The following is a 19,129-nucleotide window of genomic DNA, read 5'->3' on the forward strand; positions in this document are numbered from 1 at the left end:
ATGCCAGGAGAGAAACAGCTTTTAGATACCGCCCGTTGGTGCCTAAGTTGGGCCCCACACACACAGAGATGAGTTTATTCGGCCGATATCCCATCCCGGGGCGTGGCTTGCGCTGAGAGGGCCGCGTGAGCTCGGAGCCGTGTTGTTCAGGAGGAGGTGTCAGTCGTAGAGTGCGGGGCAGGTAGATTGGGGTGGGGTGCCCCCCGAAGGGGAGGGCAGGGTGGGTTCACAACTCCCCGTGGCTTTCACAGGCATGATCCTGAGAAGTCGTGATACACAGGAACCCCCTGGGTCGCTGTGCAGAAGCGCGTGTGGAGCGGAAGCCAGCGGGGAGGCAGTGGTGGGGCCTCTCGGGGTGGAAGCGTCATCTCGGGGAAGCCCCTGTGAAGTGGCCGCTCGTGGGTTGAGCTGGGAGGGGAGGTGGTGACCCCAAATGGAGACCAGGGGTCTGGGAGCGCCGTGCACACAGTGGTCCTGAACTTGCCCCTGGTCAGAAGTCGGGTCACAGAAGTGAGCGCACTGTTCCATGTTCTTTGTGCGAAGAACAGCCGCCCTGCAGAAGCAAAGCCAGCGGAGCCAGGGCCCGTGGCCTCTGCCTTCCTGGAGCTGCTCACAGTCCTGGCGGCTGGGCTGGTTTCCTCTTCCGTTCTGCCTGGAGCCACGATGGGAGTTCGGGGTTAAGGTGGAAAGCGGGAATTCTCCAATGAAAGGGGATTACTATTTTAGTTTTTTTTGTTGTTCTCAAAACTGCTCTAGGTCAGTGGAGGAAAGAGAGGTTCTTTCATGAGAAACGTTCATATGGAAGGCGACTTGGCCACTTGTGGTCCAGGCCGCTCGCTGTGCTGAGGACCTTGAGCTCAGGAAGGCTATGGGACTCACCCTGAGCCACCAAGGGAGCTGGGGGCAGGACAGGGTTGGCCCGTGGGCCTGTCTTGCAGCCCAGGTCTGCTCCGCCTCCTCCTGTTCCTCCCAGGGCTTGCCACCTTCATGAGTTCTGTAAGCAGCTGGTGGGCGCATGCTGGACGGTGCAGTTGCATTGAGGCAGAGTCGTGGGGAGGCTGTAGCCCCATGTGGGTTTCCAACAGGCTCTGAGTGGACACCTTTCACAGCTACTAAGGGAGCACCCTCTGTCCACATGGTCTTAAAATGATCATCCAGTTCTTGGCTGGGCCAGGGCCCGGGAGAGGACTCTGCAGAGAAACCCAGGGGGAGAGTGACTGTGTTCCGTTAAGTCAGGACAGCTGCAAGGTGTCAGGCAGGAGAAGCCGCTGGATGAAGGCCCCCCGCCCATCCTGCCCGTGGAGACTCCGCAGCCGCTGTCCTTGCGGGAAGGAAGGGTGGGGCCGCTCCCGGGGAGGAGATGACAGGGAGCTGGATTGAGATCTCCTTCCTCCTGGGGGGCACTGCACGTCCCCTGGGCCTCCGGGTGCACCAGAGAAATGCCCGCGGGTAGGAGAGGGTCCTCTGCAGGTCCACACAGCCTGGCTGGCCGCGCCCCCCACAACCCGGCTCTGCCCGGCCCGCCCACCTCTCACCTCCCCCTCAGTCAGTGGGTGCTACGCCAGCATCAGCCAGGTCTGCTCTATAAACAGTCGCTTAGCCGATCGGGTCCAAGACTTGCACACGGGCCCTGAGCAAAGACTGCCGTGTCCTTGGTTCCCCTGTCCTCAGCGCTCGGGTTCCAGAGTCGTCACTGTGTAAACTCAGCTGTAGTTCCCCGGAGATGTGCATTTCACGTTTTTCTTTCTTTCCCACCCCGTTTCTGTCTGTTCGGGCCAGCCCCCAAGCCTCTGAACTGTCCACCGTCTCCTACTCTGGACTCCTGCAGGCCGCCCAGCGGGAGTTTTGAAACCTTGGACTAATCGCGTCATCCTGTGCTGAGTCAGCTGAGGGCCTCTGACAGTCTTGTCTCAGTTGGATTTTCCTGCTTTTCTCTCTAAGCTCCTAGATGGAGATGCAGGTTGAATTCGCCACCCCCCACCCCCCCCCCCCCCCCAGTTTTGTCCCAGCACTGAGCACAGAGCCTGGGATACCGCAGCTCAGTAAGCACTTGCTGACTGAATGCTTACCGTAAGCAAACTGCAGCTTCTCTGAGCCTCAGGTTCCCCACCTGTGAAATGGGCTCATACTTAAAATTACTTGTTTTCCTTAAAATTGAGGGTAAAATTATGAAACATTAAGCACATTGCCTGCTTCACAATTTATGCTCAGTAAATGGCCTCTGTTATTCATATGTTCACCTGAAAAAAACCTGAGCACACTGACATAGTCAGCCAGACAGATGGCTGACACAGATGATACCTATACTAGGAATAGAGAAACTGATGAAAAGGAAGTTCCCCAGGAGCCAGGATGGAGGGTTTCCTGGAGGCAGCGAAACCTGGGCAAGTTGGAAGGACTTCCTGGTTATTTCTCGGGCCCCTCCGGCTCTAATGGTTGCTGACTCTGTGACCTTTTCAGCAACAGAACAAAGTTTTTGGTGGATGTGCAGAAAGGTTATAGGTTCAGTTCAGTTGCTCAGTCGTGTCTGACTCTTTGCGGCTCCATGGACTGCAGCATGCCAGGCTTCCCTGTCCATCACCAACTCCCAGAGCTTACTCAAGCTCATGTCCGTTGAGTCAGTGATGTCATCCAACCATCTCATCCTCTGTCATCCCCTTCTCCTCCTGCCTTCAATCTTTCCCAGCATCAGGTCTTTTCAAATGAGTCAGTTCTTCACATCAGGTGGCCAAAATATTGGAGTTTCAGCTTCAACATCAGTCCTTCCAATGAACATTCAGGACTGATCTCCTCTAGGATGAACTGGTTGGATCTCCTTGCAGTCCAAGGGATGCTCAAGAGTCTTCTTCAAAACCACAGTTCAAAAGCATCAATTCTTCGGCACTCAGCTTTCCTTACAGTTCACCTCTCACATCCATGCATGACCACTGGAAAAACCACAGCCTTGACTGGATGTCTCACTTGTTGTAATCCAGCCAGAAAAGATCAGGTGACATTCAGTCGGGGTAGGGAGGCGGGAGGCACTCTTGGCGTCTGTCACCACGTCAGGGGCGTCTGGAGCTCTTGGGCCCGTGTGCCCACTGGAGGGCACACACTTGGGGCGGAGGGTGGGTTCTGGCGTCAGTGTCTGTGGGTCCAGGGTCAGCTGTCGGCAGCGTCTGGACGTCTCATCTCCCCTCCCGACCTCCTGCTGGCAGGCCTTGTCGCTCCTCGACTGCCCTATTCCCCTCCGCCGGTTACAGACGGAGGCCTGCAGAGATGAGAGGAGCAGTGGACGTCCCCACAGACGTGTGACCAGAGCACAGAGGCCCCCCTGGGCAGCATCACCCTTCCCCGTCCTAGAGAAGGCAGTGGACACTGGTCCCCCTTTAGCCAGGCCTCCCTGCCCGCCCTTCTGCAGCGGCTGGGACTCGGGAGCCGCCTGGCCCCCACACAGCGGGATGCGCGGGCGCTTGCAGCCGCCCCCTCGTCCTGAGCCCGGAGCTGTGCCGGTCGGGTCGGCCTCAGGCCGTCCTCATGGAACCGCGCGCACGCTCGCCATCACGCTCTTGTGAGAAGCCTTAAAGAGTTCTTTCTTCAGGATTCAGAGCAAAGATGTTCTCAAAACATCAAATGGAACTTTCCAGATTGTTCAGACACAGTAACTTCTCCTCCTGACATGATAAGTGGGAACAAACAAGCAAGAAAAATGAAAGGGCCCTGGCACTGCCTCAGGCAGGGCTCCGAGGTGACCAGGGCCCGCCCGCCCCGGCCTGGCTGCCCCGTGCTGCCCCCCGGTGGCGGCCGTCTGCTCGGGCTGGCCGTCTCGGGGTGGACGGGGCCTGTGTCGGCAGCGATCCCGTCAGACTGGCCCTGTGTGTGTGTGTGTGTGTGGTGGAGTGGGGGGTGACAGCGATCCCATCACAGACTGGCTGTGTGTCTGTGTCTGTCTATGTGTATCTGTGTGTGTGTGTCTGGCTGTGTGTGTGTGTGTGTGTGTGTGTATGTGTGTGTGGTGGAGGGGGAGCGAGAAGAAGACTCCTAGGGGCCATGGGGCCTGCCCCTGGCTCTGGAGGCCTCAGATGGGCCGCCTGCCGCGTCCCTGCGTGGCCTCTCCCTGCCCAGGAGGTAGGAATGTGGGCCACCTCTTGGGAGCTGCCGGTGAGCCTGGCAGGGGAGGCCACGAGCCAGCTGTGGGCTCGTTTCCGTGGCGTTTGCTGTTTACAGAGACAGGCCTCTTACCCACTTTGGTCCTCATTTCTCTTTTCCCTTTTGGGCACTGTACCTAAATATGAGGAAGGCGTTAAAATATGGTAATTGCCTGTGAAGTCATGCTCTAAATAAAGTGTGAATCTGTTCAGGGTAATCACTCCTCCTGTGACTCGCATGTTGAGAAATTCACAGCATTTGGTGACTCGGTCAGGGAAGAATAGCTGGCAGGCCCCTTCGCCTCTCCAGGATTTGGGTCGTTCTCTTGGCTAGCCAGGCCGTGCTCAGAAGCCATGACACACCCCACACACACACCTCCCCAGCCCTGCACCCGGGACAGGTGTGCCCACGTGGTGATTCTAAAATCCGGAAGCCCTGTGGAAGTCCAGAGGAATCCCGTCGCTGCTCCTGACAAGGCAGACTTGCTTCAAGTCCTCCAGAAACATTTTAGCATCTCCTCCCTCACCGTCCCTCCCCACCGTCTTCTGCGTCAAGGCCAGGTCCCTACAGTAGTGTCCAAGGTTTCCTATGACCAGGCTCCTAGACAGGCCAAGTCTTAGTTTGCCGCGCTCCCCGCTTCCCCTGGCCTGAAGAGCTCCCCGCACCTCTCAAGGCCCAGGTGAGGACTTGCCCGGGTACACGAGCCTCCACTCTGCCAGCCCTGGTGGTCACGCCCGCCCATGCCCTGCGCCCCAGAGCCCTTACAGACGTGTGCCCAAAGCAGGCTCAGGTAGTTGAGAGCCACCCCAGGCTTCGGCTTGTTTCTTCTTAATCATACACCCTGTTCTGCTGTCCATCGGCCGTCCTGTGTATCCGTTCACACCCGGAATGTACAGGCAGCTGTTTCCATATAAGTTCAAAGACAGGCCTTCAGTGTGATTGATGACTTACAGGTGATAGCAAAGTCAGAGACAGTAAATAGTCCTAACAGCCATTCCTTGGATGTTCGGGTGTTATATTTGACTGTATTTTTTAAGGAGAGCTTACAAAAGAATGTGTGTCAGAGCTGTGACGCTTACAAATACTGTTTCCCAAATGAAAACGCAGCTCTGTCTCTGCCATCTTTCGCTCTCTGAAGAACTTCAGGTGGGTCTTTGCTGGGAGGCCGTGAATGGGGCTCATGGATCAGGGCGTGACCTCCCTCCTCGCCTTTGTGAACTTGGCTTCCCCAGCCTGTCTTCACGCCCCTTCAGTGTGTAAAACACAGGGGACTTGCTTCTCCATTTTCTCTGTAATTTTACAGATATGGCAGCTTGTGTCGCAAAACTGAGGTTTCAGTTCCAGGTGCCCTTGAGGGTGACGTGTTGGGAGAACTGACGTTACGTTCAGGAATGTGAACATTTAAGTTCCGTAGTAAGCTCTTTGAGCAATTATTTATAGTCATATTTATACAGAAAAGAGGAAGCACCATTCTGGGCCCTGAAAACACATTTGGTCTTTTAATTTTCATTTGGTTTTTGCCTTTATAGTGTTGATCCATTGCTAACAAAGTGTGTGATGTGAAAAGAAGCAAAAAGCATGATCCAAATTGCCTTTAGGAAGACATTAAAAACCAGGGGTCAGAACGGATGTATTTATTTAAAATCTCCTTGTTTGTTTTTTTGGCTGCGCTAGGCCTTCATTGCTTTGCGCAGGTTCTCTGGTTGCGGTGGGCAGGGACTGCCCGTCATTGCTGCGCACGGGCTCCTCGTGGCGGTGTTGCATGAGAACACCTCCTCCCGTTGCAGAGCACGGGCTCTGGGCACTCAGGTTTCGGTAGCTGCAGCACGTGGTCTCACCATTTGCGGTTCGCAGGCTCGGGAGCACAGGCTCCGTCGTTCATGGCACACGGGCTCAGCCGCTCTGGGGCCCGTGGACTCTTCCCGGACCAGGGAATGAACCCGTGTCCCCAGCACTGGCAGGCAGATTCTTAATCCCTGCACACTAAGGAAGGAGCCTCTTTTTTGAACTGCGCGTGTGTGTGATTGTGCATGTGTGTTTACCTGTGTGTGTGCACATGTGTATGTGTGTGTCTGAGTCGAAAGAGCAGCTGGATAACCTAAGGAACCCTTGATTCTCTTCTTCCTCCTGACCTGCCTTCCACACGCTGCTCCCCTCGCTGCCTCCCTCTCGCCGGCGCAGTCTTTTGCTGGCCCTGTGGATGAGTTAGAAGTCATAGCAACCTGGCGATATCTGTTTTTCATTCCTTGTTACTTGTAGAAAAATGCACTGTATGTTTGTGGCAAATGAAAATGATCAGTTACTCGTATTTGAGGAGATTAAAACATGACGACAGCTCTTCTTGTAATTCCACCGCATTCCATCCGTGCTGTGCTGGTACAGCGCAGCCCCAGAGATGTGGATGGCGGGTTTCCACGTGCGTCAGACCCAGGCCTTCAGACCTCAGCAGATCCTCCCGTCAGAGGGCCGAGGAAGGGCGTGTCTGTTCTCTGGGCAGGAGTCTCATCCTGAAGACCTGCCGTCATTTGCTGGAATCCTTCCAGCAGTGGGGAGCTCAGTACCTCCCCAGGCTGCCTGTTTCTTGGAAAGCTTCCCTTTGCAGATAGTTTCATTCCTCATGGGGAGCAAGAATCAGCCGCCCGGGGGCTTTTGCCCTAGCTGTGTCCTTTGCAGCCACTTGGAATGAACCCGGGCCCTTTCCTGGGTGAGGCCCCTTCAGCTTTTTGAGGGCAGCTGTGCGTCTTCATCCCCTCTCTGCTTCCACCCACCAATGCCTCAGCGAGCTGTCAGACGCCCGGTCGAGTTCCAGGGTCCCGAAGCTGTTTCCTGGAACTGGTGCTCGGCCACATCATGCGGTGCGGAGGGTCGGGCTCCGGGGAGGTCAGAGCTGTCCCGGCCCCCAGAGCTGATGGGAGCAGTCGACTCATGGTGGTGGCTCCTCTCGTCCCCAGGAGCCTGCGCTTCGGGTGTGCTGCGTGCAGGGTTTGTTCCCGCCTCGTGGCCGCCTTGGGCGCGCCTCATCTGGGGGGCTGACGGCCGCTCTCGTTGCAGGCCGCCTGGTTCACTCCCTCCTCGGGCGCGTCCCTCCTGTCGGGCTGACGGCCGCTCTCGTTGATTGCAGGCCGCCTGGTTCATTCCCTCCTCGGGCGTGTCCCTCCTGTTGGGCTGACGGCCGCTCTCGTTGATTGCAGGCTACCTGAACGTGCTCTCCAACAGCCGCTGGCGGGAGCGCTGGTGCCGAGTCAAGGACAACAAGCTCATCCTGCACAAGGACAGGGCCGACCTGAAGACGCACATTGCCTCCATCCCGCTGCGCGGCTGCGAGGTCATCCCGGGGCTGGACTCCAAGCACCCCCTGACCTTCCGGCTGCTTCGCAACGGCCAGGAGGTGGCCGTGCTGGAGGTAGGGGCCACTCGCAGGGAAAGGCAGTTAAAACTAATTTCTTCACTACACCCTGAAAGCTTTCATTTTTAAAATTTAAAATTTTTGTTAACGGGCTATTATTAACTTATTTTCTGCTTCTCTATTAATTCAAACCTTTTTCTGCTTTGTCTTTTTTTTTTCACTTAGCATTATCATGAGTAAGCTACAAAAATACACCTTTGTTTACATATGTATACACACATATACATATGGACACACACACATGTATGCTTAAATAGAGTGTAGAATTTTCCAGTGTACATGTAAGTATGTTTATGTTGTGCAGTTGATAGAAATCAGGATATTTTGGATTTGGTAAAATGGCCAACGTGTGGTCTAAATTAATCAGCCTGTGTGTGTGAGTTGCTCAGTCGTGTCCAACTCTTTTTGACCCCGTGGACCATTGCCCACCAGGCACCTCTGTCCGTGGAATTCTCCAGGCAGGAATACTGGAATGGGTTGCCATTCCCTTCTCCAGGGGATCTTCCCAACCGAGGAATCGAGCCCAGGTCTCCTGCATTGCAGGCAGATTCTTTACCATCTGAGTCATCAGGGAAGCCCAGTCAGATGCAAAGCCAGATTCTAAGTGACCGCAGTTGTTGGTCCTTTAACTGACCGAAACCTGTTCGTCCGGAGTCGACGATGAGAAAGTGAAAGAGGGAAAGAGGCTAATATTCCCTGGGTTACGCAGCTGGCTTTCACGCTCCAGGGTATCAGCCAGAAATAGATAAAGAGAAAGAGAGGAAGAGAAAGCAAGAAAGACAGGGGGACCAAAGCTCTGATGGAGCAGAGGTGTTGTAATCAACATGGCGTGGGCACATATACTGTAGTTATTCTCGGCAAAGATAAAGATTAAAATTCCAGACTTACAAAACACAAGGCGATCCCTATTAAAGAGAGAAGAGGGTACTTATCACCATAATGAGAAACTGACAAAGGAAATGCCTGGATTCCTCGGCCACGGGAAAGGCGTGCCTCCCCTCCTAATTCCTGAATATTCAGGAGTTAATAAGGGCCAACGGTTTCCTGACAGATCCGTAACAGCACACGGGAAGCCTCCTGTTGAATGCTTCCTGACACGCAGTGATGCTGACCAGTGGGGGAAATGGCCAGTTACCCAACCTGGAAGGTCCTGGTAGGAGATAGGAGTTTGTTTCAGAGACTGCTTTTTTTTTTTCTTTTGGTGAGGACAAAAAATGATTAACGTCATAGTTCTTCCTCCCACGAGCTCCTCGCCCAATGGTTTGGATGCTTTGAGGTCACAGGTCAAAGGTCTGAGCCCGCCCTGTGGCTGACCTCACAGATGAGAAGCAGGCCTGGCTGGGGCTGGGGTGTCTGGCCCCCGTCTTGGTTCTGTTGCAAACTTTGATCACAAGCCAGTCTGTTTTTCTCTCTCGGCTTCTTTATTTGTCTGTGAAACAGAGCACCGGGCCAGGGTCGGTGTGCCTGGTAAGCATTTTCGCGGGCTGAACGCTGCGGGGCAGATGGCAGCGGAAAAAAGCTGAAAGCGTAAATGAGGAAACTGTACTCTTGGTGCGGAACGCAGGTGTCACCTGAGAGGCCTGGCAGCAGGTCTGACGGGAGGGCGAGGGCAGGAAGGCGTGGGCTGGCACGCGCTGGGTTCAGGGGTGGAGAGGGGGTCTCCGGCCTGGATGCCGGGTGGAGACAGGAGGCCCCGTGGGCAGGGGCAGGGAGGCAGGACCCTGTCCTGTCTCTCCTCCCCGCCCTGGGTGCAGCCTCATGTCCCCGAAAGATGGTGGCTGTGTTTCATTGTTTTCCCTAGTCCAGTTGTGGAATCAAACACACACACTCAGAAAACTAACCACGCTCAGCGTTCCAGCATAAGCAGGGTCTGCCTGAACCAGTTAAGGAAATGCAGTGATGCGGGCAGTAAAATTGTATTCTGTACACTTTCTAAGATCATTTTATCCTAACTTTTGAGATAGCTTCAGAATTACAGACGAGTTGTGAACACAGTACACATAATTCATTCACCCTTTACCCACATCCCCCAAATACTAACAAGGTACCACGTTTGGTATCTCTCGCGTGGTCTCTCCCGCCTCTCTTTTTTCTCTCTGTATGTTTTTTTCAGGAAAAAACAGACATGTTGCCCCCTAAACACTTCAGGGTGAATTTATTAAAGAACGAGAGCATTCCTTTACCAAAACCACTCCATAATCATCAAAACCAGGGAATTCAATTATCTGACTCTCAGATTTTAATCAGACTCCCCCAGTTACCCCAGGAATGCCCCTTGTAAGCAGAAGGAAACCCCAGGTGATATGTTGCCTTGGGCTGCAGTCTCTTTGGCTCTCCCGGTCTGGTTTCACGACATTGATACGGGGCGTGGTACAGAGCAGTTATCATGTAGAGGACCCCTCAGTCTGGGGGTATCTGCTGTTTCCCCGGAAATCCGCACCTGGGGCCAGCACGCTTGGCAGGGCCCACGGAAGCAGTGGTGTGGTGTGCGGTTCATCACGTCAGCCGGTATGGCCGCCAGTCCGCCCCACGACTGGTGGTGTTAACTCGGACCCTGTGGGTGGGGCGTCTGCACGGCTTCCCCACTGCGGAGTTACCGTGTTTCCTGTTTGTCTTTAATAAGCTTCATGTGGGAAGATTCTCTGAGATATCCTACCGCTCACAGTTTTACCAGCTGACTTTTAGCATTCATGAATGAGTCTTGCCTGAAACAGTTGCTGATTGACGACTTCCTAATTCCATGATTCCCTCTACATTTGTTAGTTGGTATCTCCCGTCAGGGAGGTTTCCCTTCCTCTCATTTAATTAGTCATTCATTCATTCATGTATGTTTGTATATGAGCAGGGGTTCAGAGGTTATTGTTTTAATCAATGAGTATAATCCTATATTGTCAGGGTTTATCCTGGTCAGATTAACAGAGTTGGTCAGTGGAAAGCCCTTTGAGCTGTGTGACCTCTGCTATGTCCCTGAATATAGACACTGCAGTTGCCACTGTTCTCTGAGCTCTTCCTCACATTGTGATGCACCAAGATACTCCGGGCGCATCTTGGACTTTCCCTGCCCCAGGCCTGCTGGAGTCAGCCACGGCCCAGAGAGCTCGGGAGGATCCTGGGGGATGGCGGTGCTTAGAGGCCAGGGTCTGGGCGGCAGGTGTGCTCTGAGTCACTGGGCATCATAGGGAACTGTGTGTGTGCGTGTTCATACACACATGTTCAGGCGTGTTTGTCATGCATATTACACACATGCACGTGCATACGTACATGTATAGTAGTAGTAGTGTTGGTCGCGCAGTCGTGTCCGACTCTCTGTGACCCCACGGACTGCAGCCCGCCAGGCTCCTCCGTCCATGGGATTTTCCAGGCAAGAATACTGGAGTGGGTTGCCATTTCCTCCTCCAGGGGATCTTCCCGACCCAGGGATCGAACCCAGGTCTCCTGCATTGCAGGCAGATTCTTTATCAGCTGAGCCACAGGAAAGCCCAATCTCTACCTATTTATCTACTAAAAGCCACAAGATTGTAATTAATATTCTAAATTCAGTATAACACCACTGAGATAGTTGTTAAAAGTCTGAGGAAATTTCTGAACAATGAGGAAAAGAGTTAGGAGTGTGATAGTATCCACAACATCTTAGATATTGTGTTAAAATGCTTTTAAGAATGCTTAGATTAAATAATGATGAGTGCATGGCTAGAGGATCAGTCACAGATACTTTCTTGACATAGGTTTTTGTTTGGAGGAGGGCAGAAGACCAGTGAAGAGAACCTATCTGTGATTTTTTTCTAGTATCCAGGTGTTCATTAACTCGGCAAACGGTTGCATTCCTGCTCTCTGTGAGGCGCACAGTTGGGACCCCTTCCCTCTGTCCCCTGGCCACATGTGTTTGGAGGAGGGCAGAAGACCAGTGAAGAGAACCTATCTGTGATTTTTTTCTAGTATCCAGGTGTTCATTAACTCGGCAAACGGTTGCATTCCTGCTCTCTGTGAGGCGCACAGTTGGGACCCCTTCCCTCTGTCCCCTGGCCACATGTGACACTGGCCAGGCATGGGCTGTCGCTTGTACAGTGTCGTTGATCAGTTCTGTCAGCGCACAGAAAACTTCTCTCCCCTCAACCGCTCTTCCTCCCAAGAGGTTTTGTGTCTACCACGAGGCATATATGCTTAGTTGTACTCCAATCCATGTTCAGCTCGTCCAGGTTACAGTGCTGAAAGCCCAGTTTTCTTTAAGGGTTTAGGCTCAACTCACACATCTTTTTTTATATAAAAATTTTGTAACTTTAACAAAAACTTTAAAAGTTAATTTTTTTCACATTCAAGTACCTCATAACTCTGTTTTCCATAAACTTTAAGCATTACTCACATATTTAAATATCGAAAGCATTTAGGCATTTGAAATGCTATTATGAGTAATGTAATTGACCTTCTGAATCACATAACAGGGACAGATTAGAATTTTAATGCACTGAATCTTGAAGATCTATGTCAGACTTGTAAATCAGGCAGATGACATTTGGGGAGCATTTGAAACTTCCTAAAAAGATAGCATGCACAAAGCAGCCCAATGCTTGTCAATACAACGACAACTGTATCCACACAACTACTATGAAAACGGAAGTGGGTTGATTTACTGTACCGTCTAGTCAGGGCGATAAAATTGCTATTGCAGGCCCACGTCAGAGACCACAGCAAGGGCTCCTGGTCAGCAAAGTTGGTGCCCACAGTGGCCGAGACGTGGCTCGCTGTCCAGGTTAGGCACCTGTGGTTGGAGGGGCTCCTCCTGCTGCCCAGATTTTATTTGCAAAGTGAGGAGGCTTTCTAAACAGCCTCCTGTGGCTGAGATTTAAATAATCCCATTAGCTTCCACGTCTTACGCCCTAGTGCCTTTCCCCGGAGTAACTGGGAGGCGTTTAGCACCTCTGGGGCATGGTCACTGTGCAGCTTCTGCACTGAGGCTTAGCGTGAGCGCGGTGTTGACCCCGTGACGCAGGCAGTGGCTGCGTCCTCGTCGTCTACATCTGCACGTGCCCGTGTTACCGTGCCTTTCCTGTCGTCATGTCTCTCCACTGACACGTCTGTGAAAATGTGAAAACCATACTGTTACTTACGTAACATGCTCTGTCCGCCTCTTCCCCTCACCAGGCATCTTCTTCTGAAGACATGGGCAGATGGATTGGGATTTTGCTGGCCGAGACGGGGTCCTCGACAGACCCCGGGGCCCTGCACTACGACTACATAGACGTGGAGATGTCAGCCAACGTCATCCAGACGGCCAAGCAAACCTTCTGGTAAGATCCTCTGCCGTGAGGAGCGGCACTGAAGTTAAATGACTTCGTTTGTTTCTGTAATTTCTTCCCTTTTATGTAAGTATATAGCCTTAAAGGGGGAAGAAAAGAAAAACTTACTAAAGACTCTCCTTTTTTGTATCAGTGCAGATTCTGGTGAAATATTTCTCATTTCAACCATCTGTGTTTTGTATTAGAACAGGGGTTGGCAAGCGTTTTGTGCAAAAGGCATGACAGTAATATTTTTGGCTTTGCAGACCAAATGTTCCCTGTTAAAACTGCTCAGCTCTGCCACCACGGTCACACACATAAATGAATGGACATGGCTGTGTGCCAATAAAACTTTATTTGCACACACAGGCAGTGGGCCATATCTGGCCCTAGACTGTAGTCTGCTGACCCCTGTATTAGGGAAACAGTTCTATAAAGCAGAAATAATTCTCCTTATTGTATAAGTGAGGACTGCATTTTCAAAGCCATCAATCATATCCTTTTAAAACTTCAATATGATCTTTTATTTTTTTAAAGGGCTGTTATGTATAAAAACATTTAAACAATGAATATTTCTTTCATATAATCATGGCCAGGATAATTAATGCAGCAATTCTCAAAGTATGGTCCACAGACCCTTGTGGGTATTCAAAACTCTTTTTAGGCAGTCCCAAAGGTCAAAGTCCCATAATGGCGCTAAGAAATTATTGTTGTTCTTTGCATTTGCATCAGTGATGCAGAAGGAGCCAGGGACGGGGGGTGAATTGGCAGGTACCTTAGTACCGTCTTAAGTGGTCGCTTAACGCAGTGCTGTGTCCACCGTCACCACCATGCCTTGGTAGCAAAAGAAGGTCCTGGGTTCACTTGAGACGTCCATGGTCAAGCATTGAAATTGTTCCTTTTTCTGTAAAGGGCCCGATGATGAATCTTTTTTACTAACTCTCTTGAGTCCACATCTTTTTGACATTTATGAGACGTAGCGGGCAGGACACTCAAAGCTCTTTATTGACTAAACTGTCGTGTTATCTTGAGGAAATGCTCTTATGTGACTGAGTTACTAACTCAACTAGCTCCTCCCCATCCCACCACCGTTTTTTTTTTTCATTTTTACTGGAAAGAACAATTCACAGATGAACTGTCGTTATTCAGACGTAGGCATTTGCAGACACTTTTTCAAAAATGAACCGAGCGAGCCTCTCATCTCGAGGAAGATGGCCGGCAGTGTTCGTTGCCTGTGATGGAGTTGAACTTTCACTGAGAATTGAGAATTCTAGGAGTGTTCTATCTTCCACTCCGAGCCGATGTCTTCCTGGAACCCAGACTTTTGTGAGAATATCGGTGGTGATGTGTTAAGTGTGATTTTTGACATTGTGTAATGAAGTGTGTGCATTTGGAAGGTCTGCATCAGTCATGCACAGGTAAAAGATCCCTCCCACAAGCGATATAAATGAATGGATATTCATGTCAAAGCGTGCAAGCAAGTTCATTGATACAGTTTCAGATTCTACATGGCAACTAATCATTAAGAAATTACCACTCATTGAGTTTTGGTGTAGTATCAAAGAGTTATCTTCCATGACCTGGAAAAGCTGTTAAAATACACCTCACTTTTCCAACTAAATATCTGTAGGAGGCTGGATTTTCTTCGCCTACTTCAACCAACACAACATAATACAACTGATTGAACACAGAAGCAAGTTTGATAATCCATTGTCTTCTACTGAGCCAGACACGGAATAGATTTACAAGCATATCAAATAGTACAATTTTTCTCATTTTTTAAAAATTTTAAAAAGGTATCATTAACATTGATAAAAATATGTTGAAATACAGTGGATTTACTCCTGTTATTTTTGAACGAATAAAGGTGAACACATTCCTGAGTTTCAGTTGCAAGTACCGTCAGCCTCGATAGTGAACACCCACACAAACTGAAGCTCTTCGGCGTCTTCAGCAACTGCAGGATGTAGGGACTTAAAGCTCGGGAGGACTTCTCGTCTGCCGGAAGGCATCTGTGAAATGGAAACACAGCTGGTTCCTGTTTCGTGCTGCGTGCTGTGCAGAGCAGGGGTGGGGCGCCCTTTTCTGTGGAGGGCAATCAGCGGGCACTTTCAGCTTTGCAGAGCACGTGTCCCCCAGCACGACCACCCTCCTTTGTCACCATGCTCAGCTCTCCATGGTCAGGCAAAAGCAGCAGCACAGTCCTGGAACCAGTGGACGTGGCCACGCCCGGCCGGAGTTTGCTGGGCCCTTTGCGTAAAGTAATGCCTGTGAGGTTACGACGGAAGGCGCACTGGGCCAGGAGGAAGGGACCTGGGTTCTGTCCTGCTGCAGCAGGTGCTAAACGGAAAGGTTTGGGACATGTCCTTCCTAACCTCTCAGTGTCCAGCTTCCTTTTTGTAGAACACAGAGTTTAGGTAACGTGATATCTGAAATTTCGGGCTGTTGTAGCTCTGATCCCTGGATTCCCGCTTCTATCTCTCTCATCCTCGGAGAATCTGGACTGGGGCTTGAGGGAGGCGGATTGAAACAGAGCAAGTGATGGAGCTGTATGATCAGCAAGTGACGATGAACATACCAACAACTGTTGACAAGCCCACCCGGGCCCTCGAAGACTCTGAAATCCTTTGATAAACTCAAAGATAAATTCAGATGTTTGCACTAGTTCTGTTTAACATCAACACCACCATCTAGCTTCTCCACACAAGTGGTATTTGTGGGAGACTGGAGCAGTTCTGAATGGGGTTGTGGGATGAACGTTAACTTAATGCTTGGCTAGAGAGAAGGCAATGGCACCCCACTCCAGTACTCTTGCCTGGAAAATCCCATGGACTGAGGAGCCTGGTGGGCTGCAGTCCATGGGGTCGCTAAGAGTCGGATATGACTGAGCGGCTTCACTTTCACTTTTCACTTTCATGCTTTGGAGAAGGAAATGGCAACCCACTCCAGTGTTCTTGCCTGGAGAATCCCAGGGACGGGGGAGCCTGGTGGGCTGCCGTCTACGGGGTCGCACAGAGTCGGACACGACTGAAGCACCGTAGCAGCAGCAGCAGCAGCAGCAGGGGACCCAGCAGAGCAAAGATAACGTCGGCCTGGTTCAGGAATTGGGCTTCCCTAGTGGCTCCCTGGTAAAGAATCTGTCTGTGATGCAGGAGACCTGGGCTTGATCTCTGGGTCAGGGAGATCCTCTGGAGAAGGAAATGGCAACCCACTCCAGCATCCTTGCCTGGAGAATTCCATGGAGAGAGGAGCCTGGCGGGCTGCAATCTGCGGGGTCACAAAGAGTTGGACATGACTGAGCAATTGAGCGTGCGCATGTTAGGAATCAAGCCACCATGTTCCACCCAACTGAGGTAAATGGCCTTGACAAAGTGAGGCCGTCCTATACCGCTTTACCGGACCATCTCCAGGAAGGTTGGAGGGTTTCTGAGGTACAGATTACCTGTACGCTCTCACTTCTGTTGTTTGGAAACAAGGGTGACAGTGATCACGTGCTCACTGTTCTGTTCATTCTTGTTATTTTTTCCCATAAGAGGATTCTGTCTAATTAGGAAAGTGTAAGTAAACTACAGCGAGTCTCCTAATTGTATAGTACATAAAGCACAGTAAAGGAGCTTTTTAAGAAGCGTAACATCCTTAAGTCCAGTTTTGCAAAATCTTCACATCTACAGTGACATAAAAGAAAGGAGTTCATGGTTGTTAACTGTACCGTTTGGACATTATTAGTTTCTAAAAGCCTCTCCTACGTCTACATGTAACTTCAACAATAATAAGCAAACTGGTAACAACATTTAAGAGAAATCTTGACTAAAAATATTTCCCCTAGGACCCAGATGAGTGGAATATTCATCTGAACCAAATATGAGAAGGTCACATTTTCGAAAAAGGAACATAGATTGCAATTTTGAAAATTGATTTATTAAAAATATGCACAAGTTTATAGCTACGAGAATCTTTGCCGCACCATTAACATCTTTATTGGACATATCACTTAGCAATAAAGTTTATTCTTATTTATTAGTTTTCTGTTAAACCTTCTATAACAATTAAGAGAGAAGAGATTTAACAAGGAAACAGTGTTCAAAATATAAAATATGGTAGCCTGCCAGTGTAATAAATAACCTAAGATTAATTTCTGCCTTTATGTAACTGGCAGCTAGTTAGCCAATCTTTTCGAGGTCATTAGGGGAATTTTCTGTGCATTGATTATGTCTGAAGGAGAAGGGCAATATGATATATTTTGGGACGAGGACGCCAGAAGAAAGAATAGGAGTCTCAGGTCTCCTAGAAAAAGCCGTCTGTTTGAGTGTTAGTAACGGTAAAGAGTCAAAGCATGCTTTCCCGTGGCCTATTTTAAATAAGACCCGATATATATGATATATTACATGGCAGGTGTTCTGAAAGTTTCTTCTGGAACTCCTTTCAAGTCATGCTGGGTAGAAAGCTGTGACAGCGCTGGTGACAATGAAAGCTGTAGATTAGTGTGGACACAGAGAGGGGGACAGACAGCCTGGCGGGAAGCGGTCACCTCCAGCCACCCTCTCATCTGAGTCCCCAGGAGATCTTACTCTAAGATGCAGTTCCTGAAAACACAAGTGAACCTTTGAAAGGGTTACGTCATTGTGAGAAGCGGATGCGTTCTGGAGACGGGTGGTGGTGCGGGCTGTGCCACAAGCTGAATGTGCCCAGAAGTGGGCCCTGAGAAGTGGTTAAGGTGGTGGCATTCTGTTGTGTGCATTTTACATATATATATACACATATATCCCGGGTGGCCCTAGTGGTAAAGAACCTGCCTGCAAATGCAGGAGACACGGGTTCAATCCCTGGGTCAGGAAGATCCCTGGAGGAGGGCATGACAACCCCCTCCAGGATTCTTGCCTGCAGAATCCCCATGGACAGAGGAGCCTGGCGGACTGCAGTCCATGGGGTCACAAAGAATTGGACGCAACGGAAGCGGCTGAGCATGCACATATATTTCTGTATCTTCTGCTTTGGGTTTAACAAGTGGCATGTGGCCTCTTATCTCATTTCTGTGTTTCTATGGGGCTAAGAACCAACTGTAGGAAGAGTGGCCAAAAGGCGAGGTACCTCGTATTTGGTCTTGGATCCCAGAGGCCTAGCCGGGGGGCCCAGGTCCCTCCCTGAGAGATGACGGGCAGCCTGGCTGGTGGCCGAGATCTCTTCCAGCTGGGACAGGACGTCCTGAGTGTCTGTGACCTCCCGTTAGGTCCCGTGGCGCAGAGCGACCTGCTGGTGTCTGTTCCTAGTGAGCGAACTTCTGCCCCACCCCTCACGGTCCTCGCTCCCTCCTGGCATCTGTGCCCGGGGGGGCCACGCAGGGGCTGGAACCTGGGGACCCAGAGCAGGCAGCGCGTCTGTCTCAGGGCAAGGGACAGCCCTGGTGTCAGTGCCCACAGGCATCGGTGCGTATCGGGCCACAGGCAGCCCGTGGGGCCGGGGTGGTCATCCCATGGCCTGCCTCTCATCACCAAACCTTCACCCCCAAAGTGCCCCCAAATGGGGTATGCAAACCAGAAAACCTTAAATGTGTGTCTGAAAACACATCAAATCTGTCTTTCTTGTACTGTGTTTTTCCTATACGTTGGTGTAATTTTGTCCCCAAGTCGTGTCCGCCTCTTTTGCAACCCCATGGACTGTAACCCGCCAGGTTCCTATGTCCATGGGATTTCCAGAATACTGGAGTGGGTTGCCATTTCCTTCTCCAAGGGATCTTTCTGACCCAGGGCTTGAACGCATGTCTCTGGCATCTTTTCCTAAATACATGTTGAAGTAGATTAAGTACAGAGCAGTCATATGCATTTTTGTATCAAGAGAAGAGTTAGTGTGTGAGATAGCTGTGTGTCCCGGGTGGGACTCGCTCTGCGTTCTGTGTTCTCCCAGCAGAGGGCAGCACTGCACCCGAGCCGCCTTCCCGAGCTCGGGCCGGGAGGGTGGGAAACGCAGCTTTATCCCCAGGGCGGATCAGTACAGCCCCTTCCTCTCATTCTCTCAGGAGCCAGGAATCCCAGGGCAGCTTTGTCGCAAGTGTCTGAGAGGCAGGTCTCCCCTTCCCACTTCCTGCCCGCAGTTTTGCTCATTTGCCCTGTTTTTTTTTAATTCATCTAGTTACCATAGAAATGTAAGATCCCAAGAAAAAGCAAAATTTGGAAAAAAAATTTTTTTTTTGGTTTTAAATTTCAGGCTATCTTAGTTTTTCCAGTTGGGGAAATTGGAAAATCTCTAGGGTAATTCTTCCCCAAGCCTTGAGGTTTTTCACTTGGACCACGAGCAGACCGTTCACACGTTCCTTCCTTCCCTGCTT

The 19,129-nt window shown here is 50.9% G+C and overlaps 1 protein-coding gene across 1 annotated transcript in view; it reads left to right on the forward strand.

Annotated features, from left to right (window-relative positions):
* Positions 1–19,129, forward strand: part of AFAP1 (actin filament associated protein 1) — a 152,155-nt gene that overhangs the window by 111,439 nt on the left and 21,587 nt on the right. Inside the window, exons 10-11 of the mRNA XM_065914448.1 lie at positions 7,320–7,531; positions 12,674–12,819. Coding sequence (XP_065770520.1) covers positions 7,320–7,531; positions 12,674–12,819 — 358 coding nt within the window. The remainder of the gene's footprint in view (positions 1–7,319; positions 7,532–12,673; positions 12,820–19,129) is intronic.

The sequence above is a fragment of the Muntiacus reevesi genome, chromosome 22, assembly GCF_963930625.1.
Source record: "Muntiacus reevesi chromosome 22, mMunRee1.1, whole genome shotgun sequence".
In the NCBI taxonomy this organism is placed as follows: domain Eukaryota; kingdom Metazoa; phylum Chordata; class Mammalia; order Artiodactyla; family Cervidae; genus Muntiacus; species Muntiacus reevesi.